The 12,597-nt window shown below is 45.0% G+C and overlaps 1 protein-coding gene across 5 annotated transcripts in view; it reads right to left on the reverse strand.

Moving 5' to 3' along the window:
- Positions 1–955: 955 nt before the first annotated feature.
- LOC114681010 (protein HIRA) overlaps positions 956–12,597 on the reverse strand; it is an 88,805-nt gene continuing 77,163 nt past the window's right edge. For 4 of the 5 annotated variants that reach the window (XM_028854198.2, XM_028854199.2, XM_037209906.1 and 1 more), the window contains one exon: positions 1,084–1,817. In XM_028854198.2, the coding sequence (XP_028710031.1) occupies positions 1,701–1,817 (117 nt within the window). In that variant the 3' untranslated portion in view covers positions 1,084–1,700. Of the gene's footprint in view, positions 1,818–12,597 lie in introns of all 5 variants that reach the window. The other variant, XM_028854196.2, reaches the window with a different exon arrangement.

A 12,597-nucleotide genomic window follows, 5' to 3' on the forward strand; every position in this document is an offset into this window, starting at 1 on the left:
AGGATACCCTCACCTGTCTGATAGCAGATTTAGAAAAAGGCTGAGGTTCAGACACATCCTCTCATTCCAAGGACAACTTTGTGACTATCTTGCGGCAGCTGAAGGGAGCTGCCTGCCTGCCTGACTCCTTGGCTATTTGCTTTGTGAACTGAAGTCCCCACTTACAGGCTGGCTCTTCATGCTATCTTTGTCCAGCATTCCAGGGTCTTCTCTAGGACCACAACCTAGGTAAGAAAACAAGTGGGAAGGACTCAAGGTAAGGGGCAGTCAGGTCAGCTTCTCAGGCCTTTTGATTCCAAGTGCAGGGCTCCTGCCTCTGGCAGGGTATCAGTGACAGCTCCGAGTGTAATGGAGGGGGCTGTGCTCAGTCTTCACCTGTGCTTACTAAGCAGCCTCTTGCTTACTGAGAAAATTCCAGCTTCCTGACCAGTCTTTCCTTTCCTTTTCCATCTGTGTGTGTGTGCATGTGAGAGAGAGAGAGAGAGAGAGAGAGAGAGAGAGAGAGAGAGAGAGAGAATGAGAACGAACATGTTTCTGCACAGCCTCACTCGGCTGACCCTGAACTTGTGTTCAATCCTCTTACACAGCCTCCCAGATGCTACAGTTCCAGTCAATTGCCACCACAGCAGGCTTCTGATAATTCATATTCTCAAGTCTGTAGCTTTCATAACAGCTGAAGCCCAGAGTGACCACAAGAGCTGAGGCACCAAGGGTCATAATGCCTCACTTGGGGGATGACAAGTGCCAGGCGGCCTGTGTGATGGCCCCGGGCTAGCCTGGGATGCTGGATGACCAGATAAGTGGTTCCCACACAAAGATGAACTTCTACATGGGGCAGGGGGCAGATGACACAGGAAGATCCTTCCGGCTCCAATGTTGTCGCTGCCACAGCAGGAGAAAGACTCGAAGTGAGAGCAGACAGGACATTGGAAGGAAAAGCAAGGCAGGCAGATGGTTTGGTATCCAATGCATGTTCATTTATTTTACACTTAGAAAAAAAATTGCCCTCCCCTTTGTCCCATCCCCCCAACACACAAAGTGTCTCTTTTTACAAACATTTAAAAATTAAACCAAATGAAGATAGACAAGTTAATTTCAGTACAATTATTTTCAGTGTAGCTGTCATAATTAGAGTTTAAATTTCCTACAAGTAACCAATGTCCAAGTAACTTATAGGGATATCCTGATCGACCAAAAGAAACTCCATATTCCAAGTTAGCAAATTCTAGTACAAAAATAGTCCATGTGTCAGAACAGCTTTGCTTTCACACAGGCTTCGGGTCCGTCTGCGGGCTGCAGAACCCCTACCGCTCCCAGGCTCTCGCTCTCACAGATGGCTCCTTCGTCAGAGCTGAAGCAGCATGGCACCCGCCAGGACAGGAGCCAGTGAGTGTCTACCTTGGGGCCGAGGCGGAGACGGGCTCAGGAGACCGCTGCTGGCCCCAGGGCAGCGAGGCAGAGCCCCAGTCCCAGCCCCAGGGCCACAGTTGGGCCTGTGGAAGGACAAGCTGCCCCTTTGGAGTCACCCCGGGCCTGGGTATGTCCACCCAGGGAGCTGGCCTGTGCTGGTACAGCACAATACATCTTCTGCCAAGTTCTCTCTCCACTACCACCCTGACAGGCGGGGGCTAGCCCCTGGCACCTGCCAGTGGCAAGAGTGTGGCCATGCCCCTGCCAAAGCTGGGGCAAGCCAGGGCAGGCTACTTGTCTCTCAGGATGTCCAGCTGTTCCTGGCACTCAGTGAAGAGGCGCTGGAATCGCAGGTTCTGCCCGATGACCGGCAGCAGCTCCTTCAGCAGCTCCCTCTTCCGCAGACCCTGTGGACACAAGAGTGACACCAAGGGAAGGGTCAGAGGAGGGTCAGACCAGGGCTCCTTTCCTGGCTTGGCAGACGCTCTGCACCTGATGAACCCAGAGAGCTAACGGTGGGACCAGATGAGTGAGCGTGAGGGAGGGGTGGCTGGAAGAGACACTGTGGCCCAGGAAGGCCACAGTGAAGGCCAGGCTCTGTCCCCACACGCCCTGCATTTGCTGACAGTCCCCAGTAACCCTGCACTTCCTGGGCAGGGGTCTTAGATTTAACCTTGTAGGAGAAGCAGGCGGCATGCCAGGACTGAGGGCTGCTAGGCTGCCCCTCAGAAGGATGTTCTCCTAGTGCAGGGACTGCAGGGGACCCTGGTTAACAAGGCGCTTAGGGGCAGTGGTAGCTTCTGTTATTCTTCCTGTATTCTTCTGTATTCTTCCCCCGGCTCCTGCTCGCCGCCATTTGCAGCAGTCATTACTAGGCAGGCTCTCTGCTGCACAGGCCGAAGAGCAAATCTAAGCAACAGTACCAAGTGGAAATGGGGCGAGCAGAAGGTATTGGCCAGCAGCAGAGGAGGCCCAGAACTTAGGCAGGGAATAGGAGCTGCCAGAGGCCAGGTCAGATCAGGGAGGTAACTCAGACGCAGGAAGTGTCCCCATCAGAACTCAAGCTGATGGGGCAGAGGGACGATAAACTGCAAGAGTAATGGCTGAGGTTAGGTGAAGCCACACCACCAAGCATGTGCGGCCCCGGCTCAATCAACACACACACACTAAAAAAAAAATCCCATATCGTATTTTAAATTTTAGTTTTGAAACAGGATCTCATGCAACCAGGCTAGTCTTCAACTCTGATGCTGCCAAGAACGACCTTAACCACCTCTTCCTCTTGCCTCTGCTACCCATGCACTGATTCACCACCATACCAGAGCTCCATCCTCAACTCTTATTCTAGATTTCTTTACATACACCCAAAATTCTACTTAAAATATGAGTGTGGTCTATAGCATTCTTAGGATCAGGAATCTAACTCAATGGAAGACCATTTGCCTTGAATGTACAAAACTCTAGATTCTATCCACAGCAATCTGCAGAGGAAAACAACATGTAACCATGGACATTGGAAGTTAAAGATGGAAAAAGATGTTAGTTAACAAGGTGTTGGGGCAAGAGCTTGTTCATAACATGCTTCACTCTCAAAGAAACTCTTACCAAAGAACGTACCAGAAATACCAGGTTGGTAAAATACCCTCAGAAAAATGTGCAAAGATCAGGATTTTCCAATTTTATACAAACTTAAGAGGAAAAAAAAAATGAAGAACCCTAACTTTATCTATTTTGCAAATAACCCAGCCAAGCCTTAAACCAAACAAGAGAAGTATAGAAATGAAAGATTCTGGACTGAAGGGTGTCACCATAAAACTTAATGTACAAATCCCTTATAAATAATTAGCAATCTTTTCTTTCATTTTGGGGAGGGGGAGTGGTTGGTTTTGTTTTTTTTTTTTTTTGGAGACAGGGTTTCTCTGTGTAGTTTTGGTGCCTGTCCTGGATCTAGCTCTGTAGCCCAGGCTGGCCACAAACTTACAGAGATCTGCCTGGCTCTGCCTCCCAAGTGCTGGGATTAAAAGAGTGTGCCAGCACTGCCCAGCTTTAGCAATCTTTTCTAATGAAACTATAACCAAGTTGGCTTTATCCAGAAACAGGGAGATAAATAATGAAAAAAAATGTATAACTTATTATGTTAAAAGATTTCAAACTTGTACTGGAGTGCTTAGCAAAAACAGTACGACAGGCAAGGAAGGCATGGAACTGGAAAACAGAAAATGCTTATTTAAGACGATTTGATTTCTTATTCCATGTAGAAAACACAAAGTACTGGCAGACAAGCTTAATAAAAACAAAAGCTATCGTTGGGCATGGTGGTATGTCTGTAATCACATCATCTGGAAGGTGGGGGCAGGAGAACCGCATATGCTCTGGGCCCAGAGCTACACAGAGACCATTTCTTATAATAATAATAATAATAATAATAATAATAATAATAATAATAATAATAATAATAATAATAGGAGGAGGAGGAGAAAAGAAGAGAGAAGGAGGAAGAGGAAGAAGCAGAGGCAGGAGAAGGATCTCTGTGAGTTCAAGGACAGCCTGAGTTACATAGTGAGATCCTATCTCAAAAAAAAATTTTAAAGCATATAAATGATAATGACAAGATCTTTGTGACACTAAGAGAAAGCAAACGCATTTGTGAATCATGGTATACAAGAAAGAGAAGATTTTCATGCCAAAGGAACAGGAAATGTTTGCAATGAAACCGGAGAAGAGAATTTCCCAAACTTAAGGAAAGAGTGCCATTCAGACTAAACTCACAGCACAGCAAGTAAACAATCACTAAATGCACAGGGCACAAAGAAAGAGTACCTCAAGCTCCAAGACAGAAGGGCCAAGTCACACATAAAGCCAAGACACCGTAATTACTCACTTCTCAATGGAAACCTTAAAAGTCAGGCAAGCTTAGAGAGATGTACTTCTCAAGTTCTGACAGAACACAACAGCAAACCCAGCCTAATACACCAGCAAAACTACCTGTTACAATCGAAGAAGAAAAACTCTCCATGATGAAAACAGGTTAAAGGAGAGCTGGAGAGACGGCTGAGGTGGCTGTTCTTTCAGAGTCTCCAAGTTCAGTTCCCAGCACCCACATTGGGTGGCATCTGTAACTCCAGGTCCAGAAGATACCAGCAGGTACAAAAAGCCGACAGAAATCCGGAGAGACAGGACCAGAAAAGGAAACCTCCACAGCATATTATAGATTAAACAATAAAAACATAAAGAACAAGTAATAAAAGTCACAAGAGAGAAAAGTCAAGACACTGATGACCTATCAGAATACCTTCAACAGACAAAATGTAAAGGCAGAAGAGACGGGAAAGATGTATTCCAAATTCTGAAATACCACAAATGCCAATACAGACTATTTGACCCAGCAAAAACATCTACAATAGTGAAGGAGAAATAAAATCTTCTATGATAAAATCAGATGAAAGGAATTCATGCTGACTAAGCCAGCTCTACAGATAACAGAAGGACACTTCACTCTGAAGAGAAGGGTAAACACACCAAGAAGTCACAGGGAATCAATAAATAACAGCAGGATGGCTAATCCAAAGAGGTCTAGGAAACAACAAAATTAAAGGAATTAACACATACCTTCCCATACTAACTCTCAATTTCCCAACATAAAGAGACTAACGTACTGGATTAGAAAACAGGATCCATTCATGTGTTTATTCCATGTGTTATATGCATTTGGCTCACAAATTTTTTTTTCAGAAACTTCAAATTGATACCTTAATGATTTTCCTTTACACCTTGGACAAACTAAAGACAAAAACAGTAAACAGAAAGAGATGATCACAACCAGAGCTGAAATTAAGGAAATAAAAATGAAAGATATAATCCAAAGAATCAACAAAAAGAAGAGCTTGTTCTTTCAAAGGATTATCAAAACTGACAAACCATTAACAAATTAGCAACAACAGTGACTGGGCAAAGGCTCCTCCATCTGCCCTCAGCTGGAGCCATCTGTGGTTTAATTTGAAACTGACACCACCACCATCACCCCTTTCTATCCCATGGGAAAGCACCCAACACTATTCTAGAAACTCAGAGTTGAAATGCCCTAGCTAGCTGCATGCTTTTGGCTTCTGTTACACTGCTTGCTTGCTTGCTTGCTTGCTTAGTTACTTTCCCCTAAAACTACCAACCAGGATGGAGTTTTTCCTGAGTTATTTGCCTTTAAAAGCTCCCTGTAAAATGCATTTGGGGGCTGGAGAGATGGCTTAGTGGTTAAGAGCACTGGCTGCTCTTCCAGAGAACCTGAGTTCAATTCCCAGAAACTACATGATGGCTCACAACCATCTATAATGAGATCTGGTGCCCTCTTCTGGCCTGCAGCCATACATGCAGACAGAACACTGTATATATAATAAATAAATACATCTTAAAAAAAAAAAATGTATTCGAGGCTGCTCTGTGAAAAGTGTTCTCTCCAGGCAGTTGCCAGCTTAATACAAATTCTCAATCAGAACTTTGGTCATAGTAAGTGGTCTTTGGGTCTCTATCCCACAACAGTTGGAGGTCCCACCAAAATCTTTTCAAGACCCTCAGCAGTTTGACCAACCCTAACGCCTCGGCACAGTTCACGGCTGATAGAGGGTGCACAACCTGAGAGAACCTTGTTGCTTGCAGCAACAGTCCAGACTCCTCCAACATCCCTGTCTAAATTTCCTCCATCGAGTCACCTGGTTTCTCACTTCCAGAGACAAGTCTGGTGAAGGTGTCTTCTGTTTGGACACAGCGTCCAGGATCTGTGTGAGCTGTCACCAGATTCCCCAGGCCTCTTCAGGTGTATGAGCACATTGTGGCCACCACTAATCTGTCTCCATATTATTGTTTGTGCCTGTCATGTCTGTCTTTGTCTCTTCTGGTTGGTCTGTTACTTGTCATTGTAAACTGAGATCCAGAAAGTGAACCTATGGGCAGTTCTGCTTCTAACCAGCTCACTCCTTTGGACTGTTTCCTTCACTATTTTCAGGAGGCACACAAAGTCTTCCAGACCCTTTGTGAGTTAATAACCCTCTTTTGATGGCCATCTGCAGGAACATCTGATAACCAAAAGGCCCAAGCAGCATGGCTGATGATCACCGGAAATCCTGGCCACCCTGATCAGTTTCCCCACATAGATTTTTGGCTAAGTCTCGCCCCCTACCAGAATCCAGCAGATGTCACAATTACCATCCTTGATTCCCTAAACTCCCCTGACTTGACCCAGACCCTAGCAGTTCTTGTCATCCCTCCCCTCCGGCAAATCTCTAGACTCCTTTTGAGAAGAAGGAGCCAAGTGAGAAGTCCCCCCACGCCATTTATGATATATGTTCCCTTCTCAACCAATGACCTATGGAGCTGGAAGTCCCAGAACCCCCCTTTCTCTGAGAAACCACAGGCATTCCTCTCTCTCCACCAGCCCACCTAGGATGACTGTCAAGAGGTACTGCTACCATGTTCACATCACAAGAAAGGGACCACATACGGTTAGAAGCAAAGAAAGCAGTCTTAGTTCCAGACAGAATCCCTGGCTGATAACACTTATCATATTGAGAGTATGTTTCCATCCAACCAACCCCATTGAGATCCCAACACTAACCAAGGTAAGGGAGCACTAGACAACTACAGCCAGACTTTCCTAGCTAGGCTCCAAACAGCACCAAAGAAGCCCACAGACCTGTCAAAGGGAAGTGAGGTCATACAGAGTACTTTAAAGCATCCTGCTGCACTCCTAAAGCACCTCCTATACCTTACCATACCTATACTCCCATAGACCCACATGCACTGGAGAATGGGTGGGCACTCAACACTGCCTGTCACCTAGTCAGCCCCAGATATTAGAAAGAAGTTATAAAAGTTAGAGGCATGTGAGGATGTGACTAGGTCCCAGTTCCTGGAGGTAACTCAAAAGTTGTTTAACAACAACAACAAACCTATTGAGAGCTAGCAGAACAAGAGATTTAGCTGGGCCACAGTGGTGGCCCTATGAGAAAACCCAGATAATAAACCAGTTCAACACAACAGGCAATAGGGAGGCCAGGAGACAGGCAGGCCACCAATGAGCTGCAGCAAGGACAAAGGACCCTAGAAAAATGAGTGCCCTACAGGAAGAGAAAACGTGGCTGGGCCCAGGCTCCTATGCTGTAAGCCCCAGGAGCCTAGGGAACACTTAACACTAGGGGTGAAAGAACTGACTTCTAAGTACTAGGGTGACATATTCGCTCCTTGAGAAGCCCCTAGGCCAATTAAGGGGCAACAGGAAAAACGGCCTACTACCCTGGACCACCACCTGTTCCATCAACCTAGGAAAGAGAACAGTAAACACTCGTTCTTGGTCATGCCTAACTGTCCCTATCCCCTACTGGGATGACACATTTTGCATAAACCAAAAGCTACTACTACCTTCTCTGATGATGAGACACAGACTTACAGACACCCAGCAAAATTCTGGTGTCTCGCCCTCTGTCAGAAGAATATCTCCTAGCTGAAAGTCCTGCCCCAGTCAGAAGATTCAGGTGGACTACCTCTCAGGTTGACAACAAAGACTCCTCAGGGCACAGGCAGAGATCCAGCCCCCAACCCCACTGGCCCAACACCAAATTCCTGTAATTGTTCAACTAACCAGTCCAGTTACCCCCATCCAGATTAAATAATACCCAATGACCAAGGAAGCAAAAGGGAATTGCAGTCCATATTGACTGGCTTAGAGAGACAGGTATCCTGCTACCCGGCCAGTCAACCTGGAATACACTTCTCTTGCCTGTGAAGAAACCTGGGATCTCTGATTATAGATCCCTCCATGATCTGAGGGAAGTGAAGAGAGTTGAGACCATCGCCCCATGGTGATGATGACTCATGAATCTGATTCCTCCAGAGAAACGGGTGTATACTGTCTTAGACCTGAAAAAAATCATTCTCTGGCCTCCCACTGGCAGAGGTAAGTCAACCATCTTTGCTTTTGAATAGACAGACCCAGGGGGAGTTACAGCAGGCAACTTAACTGGACCAGGTTGCCCCAAGGATTTAAAAACTCTTCAACCCTGTTTGATGAGACACTAAGTGCCCTTCTGTAAAGTTTCCCAGGGCCATACTCTTACAAGATGTAGATGACCTCCTCCTAGCCTCTGAAACTGAAAGAAATTATTGAAGGGTCACTGGGGGACCTTGGGCTACAGAGTGATGGGCTAAGAAAGCCCAACTCTGTACATCAGAAGCTGCATATCTCAGCTACCAGCTGAGGGGAGGCAAAAGGAGCCTGTCTCAGAGTAGGATTGCTGCCATCCTTCAGAGCCCAACCCCAACGGCTAAGAAACATGTTTAAGAGTTCTTGGTGCGGTGGGTACTGCTGCCTCTCGATACTAGGTTTGTTTTACTTCCACCTGCAACTGCCAACCAGGATGTAGTTTCTGTGTTCTTTGCCTTTAAAGCTCCCTGTAAAATGCATTCCAGGCTGCTCTGTGTAAAGCCCCGCTAGGCAGTCACCAGCTGCCAGCTTAACACAGACTCTCAGTAAGGACTTTAGTCATGCTGAGTGGTCTTTGGATCTCTACCCCACAAGACAATGAGACAACAAAAACAACAAAAACCTCAGAGACTTAATTAACTAATTTGAAAATCAAAAGGGAGGCAAACAACAGAAAACAATTAAATTCAGAAAATAATAAAGACATATTTAAAAAAAAACTATTCCATTAAGTTGGAAAGTCTAAAAGAAACCAACTAATTCCTTAGATGCACACAGCATAACAAAATTAAACCAAGACAAAGTAAGTAACTTAAAAAGATCCATAATCAGCAACAAGATTGAAGCAGTAATAAAAAGTCTCCCAGTACCTGAACCTTGAAGAGCTGACACCAATACTACAGAAATTACTACATGAAACAGAAAAGGGTGGAAAGCTTCCAAACTGTTTTTAATGGAGCCAATTTTATCCTGACACCAAAGCCAGATAAAGACAAAACAAGGAAGTTATAGATGATCTTCGCACTGAACATCAATGGAAAAATTCTCAACAAAATACTTGCAAAATAAATACAAGCTCATGCCAAGAAGTACATCCATCATGACCAAGATGGTGTCATTCCAGATATGCAGAGATGGTTCACAAGCATAAATCAACAAATATTACCCATCACACAAATAAGTCTACAGACAGAAATCATTTCAACAGACATAGAAAAAGACTGACAAGTCATGGAGAGCCTGGGGTAAGAGGGGGCGTATTCCAACATAATAAAGGCTATGTACAATACACTTTCAGCCAACATCAAACTAAATGGAAAAAGGGCTCAAAAAATCCCCAGTGTGGCTGGGCAGCGGCGGCACACGCCTTTAATCCCAGCACTCGGGAGGCAGAGCCAGGCGGATCTCTGTGAGTTCGAGGCCAGCCTGGTCTACAGAGCAAGATCCAGGACAGGCACCAAAACTACACAGAGAAACCCTGACAACAACAAGACAAGATTGTCTACTCTCTTCACTGCTACTCAATATAGTAGTTGAAGTCTTAGCTAGAACAAGTCAAGAGAAGGAAAAAACGGAATATAAGTAGGACAAGCTGTCAAAGTATCCTTAGCTGCATATGACATGATTCATATAACATGCAAAATAACAGACTACTGAAAAATATCTGTACACTGTGTGAAGATGTGTTGCTGTGGTTGGTGTAATAAATGGCTGAATGCCAACAGCTAGGAGGAGAGATAGGCGGGACTTTCAGGAGAGACAGGAACCAGAGATGAATCTAGGTACATGGGAGATGCTGGCAAGACATGAAGCAAGTCGGACATACAAAATGGAGGAAAGGTAAAGAGCCACATGGCAGATTGTGGATTAATAGGAGAGGTTAATTTAAGTTATAAGAGCTAACTGGGAACAAGCCTAAGCTAAAGGCCAAGCTTTCATAATTAATAGTAAGTCTCTGTGTCATTATTTGGGGCTGGTGGCAGAAAAGAAAATCCGACTACAACAGACTGTTGCAGAATATTTGTTTAACTATACAAAGATATGTTGCATTTGTTTATGCTGCAGAACATTTGTTTAACCACTCAAAGACGTGGTGCTGTTTTACCTTGCCTGCCAAAGGCACCTGATTGGTATAAAAGAAAAAGCTGACAGGCCAATAGTGAGGGAGGAAGTATAGGTGGGACTGCTGGAGGGGGAAAGTAAGGAGGAGGAGGAATTTAAGCTCAAGAGAGGAAGAAAAAAAAGAGATGCCGGGGGCCAGACAGTCGCAGAGGAAGCAGGAAAGTAGGACATACAGAATGAAAGAAAGGTAAAATGCCCTGAGACAAAACATAGATGAATAGAAACAGGTTAAATTAAGTTAAAAGAGCTAGTGGGACAAGCCTAAGCTAAGGCAGAGAATTCATAATTAATATAAATCTGCATGTCTATATTTGGGAGCTAGTTGTTGGCCCAAAGAAAATTCCAACTACAACAGAGTCTAAAGACTCCACCAAAAGTTTCTTAGACCTAATATAGTCTTTCAACAAAGTGGTAGGAGAGAAAATTAACACACAGATATCATACCAATAACATACAGAGAAACAATCCCAAACAGCCACTATATTAGATACTTTTCTACTGTGGTGATAAAACCAACCAGTAATATATCTCTATACAACCATGACACTTTTGTACAAAAAAAGACCTCAAGACAGGATCCCAAAAGCAAAACCATGGAAATCAGATTATACCAGATCTTCTAGCAACAGCACACAATGCTAAAGTCTGAATAAGAATATTATCAACAGGGCCCTTAGGAGGAAAATTCTGAACCCAGAATTTCATTAGTCAACTGAAAGTACTGCGATGAACGTAACAAACAGAAAACAGTATCAGCCACTGTCCACAGCATGCCTTCAAAGCCTGTGAGGACTGAGATGCCAAGTCTGCCACCTCCTTCCTTTTCCTTCTGACTGCTGCTCTGCACAGCTGTTCCTTAACTCCACCTCAGGACCTTTGCCCTCGCTCTTCCTCTGCCTGGACATTGTTTTGTCAAACGTGCATGACTTCCTCGTTTCTTCTGCTCAGGAAGTTTGGCCTTTTAGATCACTCTGTACAAAACAGAATCCCACCAATACTCCATAGCCATCTATCCACTATATCTTTCTTTGTTTCTAACACTCAAGCTACACTAGGTCAGCCTTGTACACTAAGGCTGTATCACGCCAGAATGTACTTGGTCACAGCAGGTGCTAGCTGTGAGCTAACACTTGGATCCATAGCTTCTCCCATCCTTTGCCAACTGGCTCCTTTTCCAACTCAGTCAATGGCACTCCCATCCACCTTTGTTAGGCCAAAAACTATGAAGGTAAAAAGTTCGTTATCCCCTTTCCTCCCACACAACTCACCTACCTACCAAGCCTTGTTGGTTCTGCTACTAAATACATACAGGATCTGTCTCCTTGCCCTTCTCCATGGCCACCACACTAATCCAACTTACCACTGACTCCTGGGTCCTCAGGAGAGCTTAAAGATCTACTCTCTGCATGTGTCTCCCCATCAGCATCCCACAGCGCCTTCTCTGCTTCCTGTGTGTCTGTCAGTGTAACCTCATGTGTGTAGCAAGCCTTTACTGCCTTCCTGATTACCTCCACCAGAACGTTTGGTCCAGGTCTGCAAGCTGCTTCTCCTCATCCACGGGTTTCACTTGCAATGTCCTTCTCTACATTCTTGCCACTCTTCACTCTTGGGGGCAATTCAGTCTCAGGGCAGCTTGACTACCTCCCCACCTATGTGTGCTCCCTTACTAGAGACACCAGTCCTCACAAAGACAGGGCATGATTTTTTTTTTAAAGTAGGTCTCACCATGTAGCCATGGCTGTTCTGGCCTGAACTCTCTATGTAGATGAGGCTGGCCTCAAACTCACAAAGATCTGCATGCCTCTGCCTCTCAAGTACTGGGATCAAGGGCATGTGCCACTAGGCCTAACACGATCCTTCATTATTACCACACCAAGAGTGCTAGTAGGTCACTTTTCTCAGCACAGGTGTGACTAGTGCCTACTGAACTCCTGCCCAGGTGTACAGTGCCAGCATGCCAGTATCCCACTGACAGTGTGGCTCAGGCAGGCACTGGACGCCTCATGGTAAGAACTCTCAAAGCATTCTGTCTTATTTCCAAAATTCTACCTTCATGAAATGCAATATAGCTCTTGTGGCAAGAATGAAAGATGCAC

Source organism: Peromyscus leucopus, chromosome 12, assembly GCF_004664715.2.
Source record: "Peromyscus leucopus breed LL Stock chromosome 12, UCI_PerLeu_2.1, whole genome shotgun sequence".
In the NCBI taxonomy this organism is placed as follows: Eukaryota; Metazoa; Chordata; class Mammalia; order Rodentia; family Cricetidae; genus Peromyscus; species Peromyscus leucopus.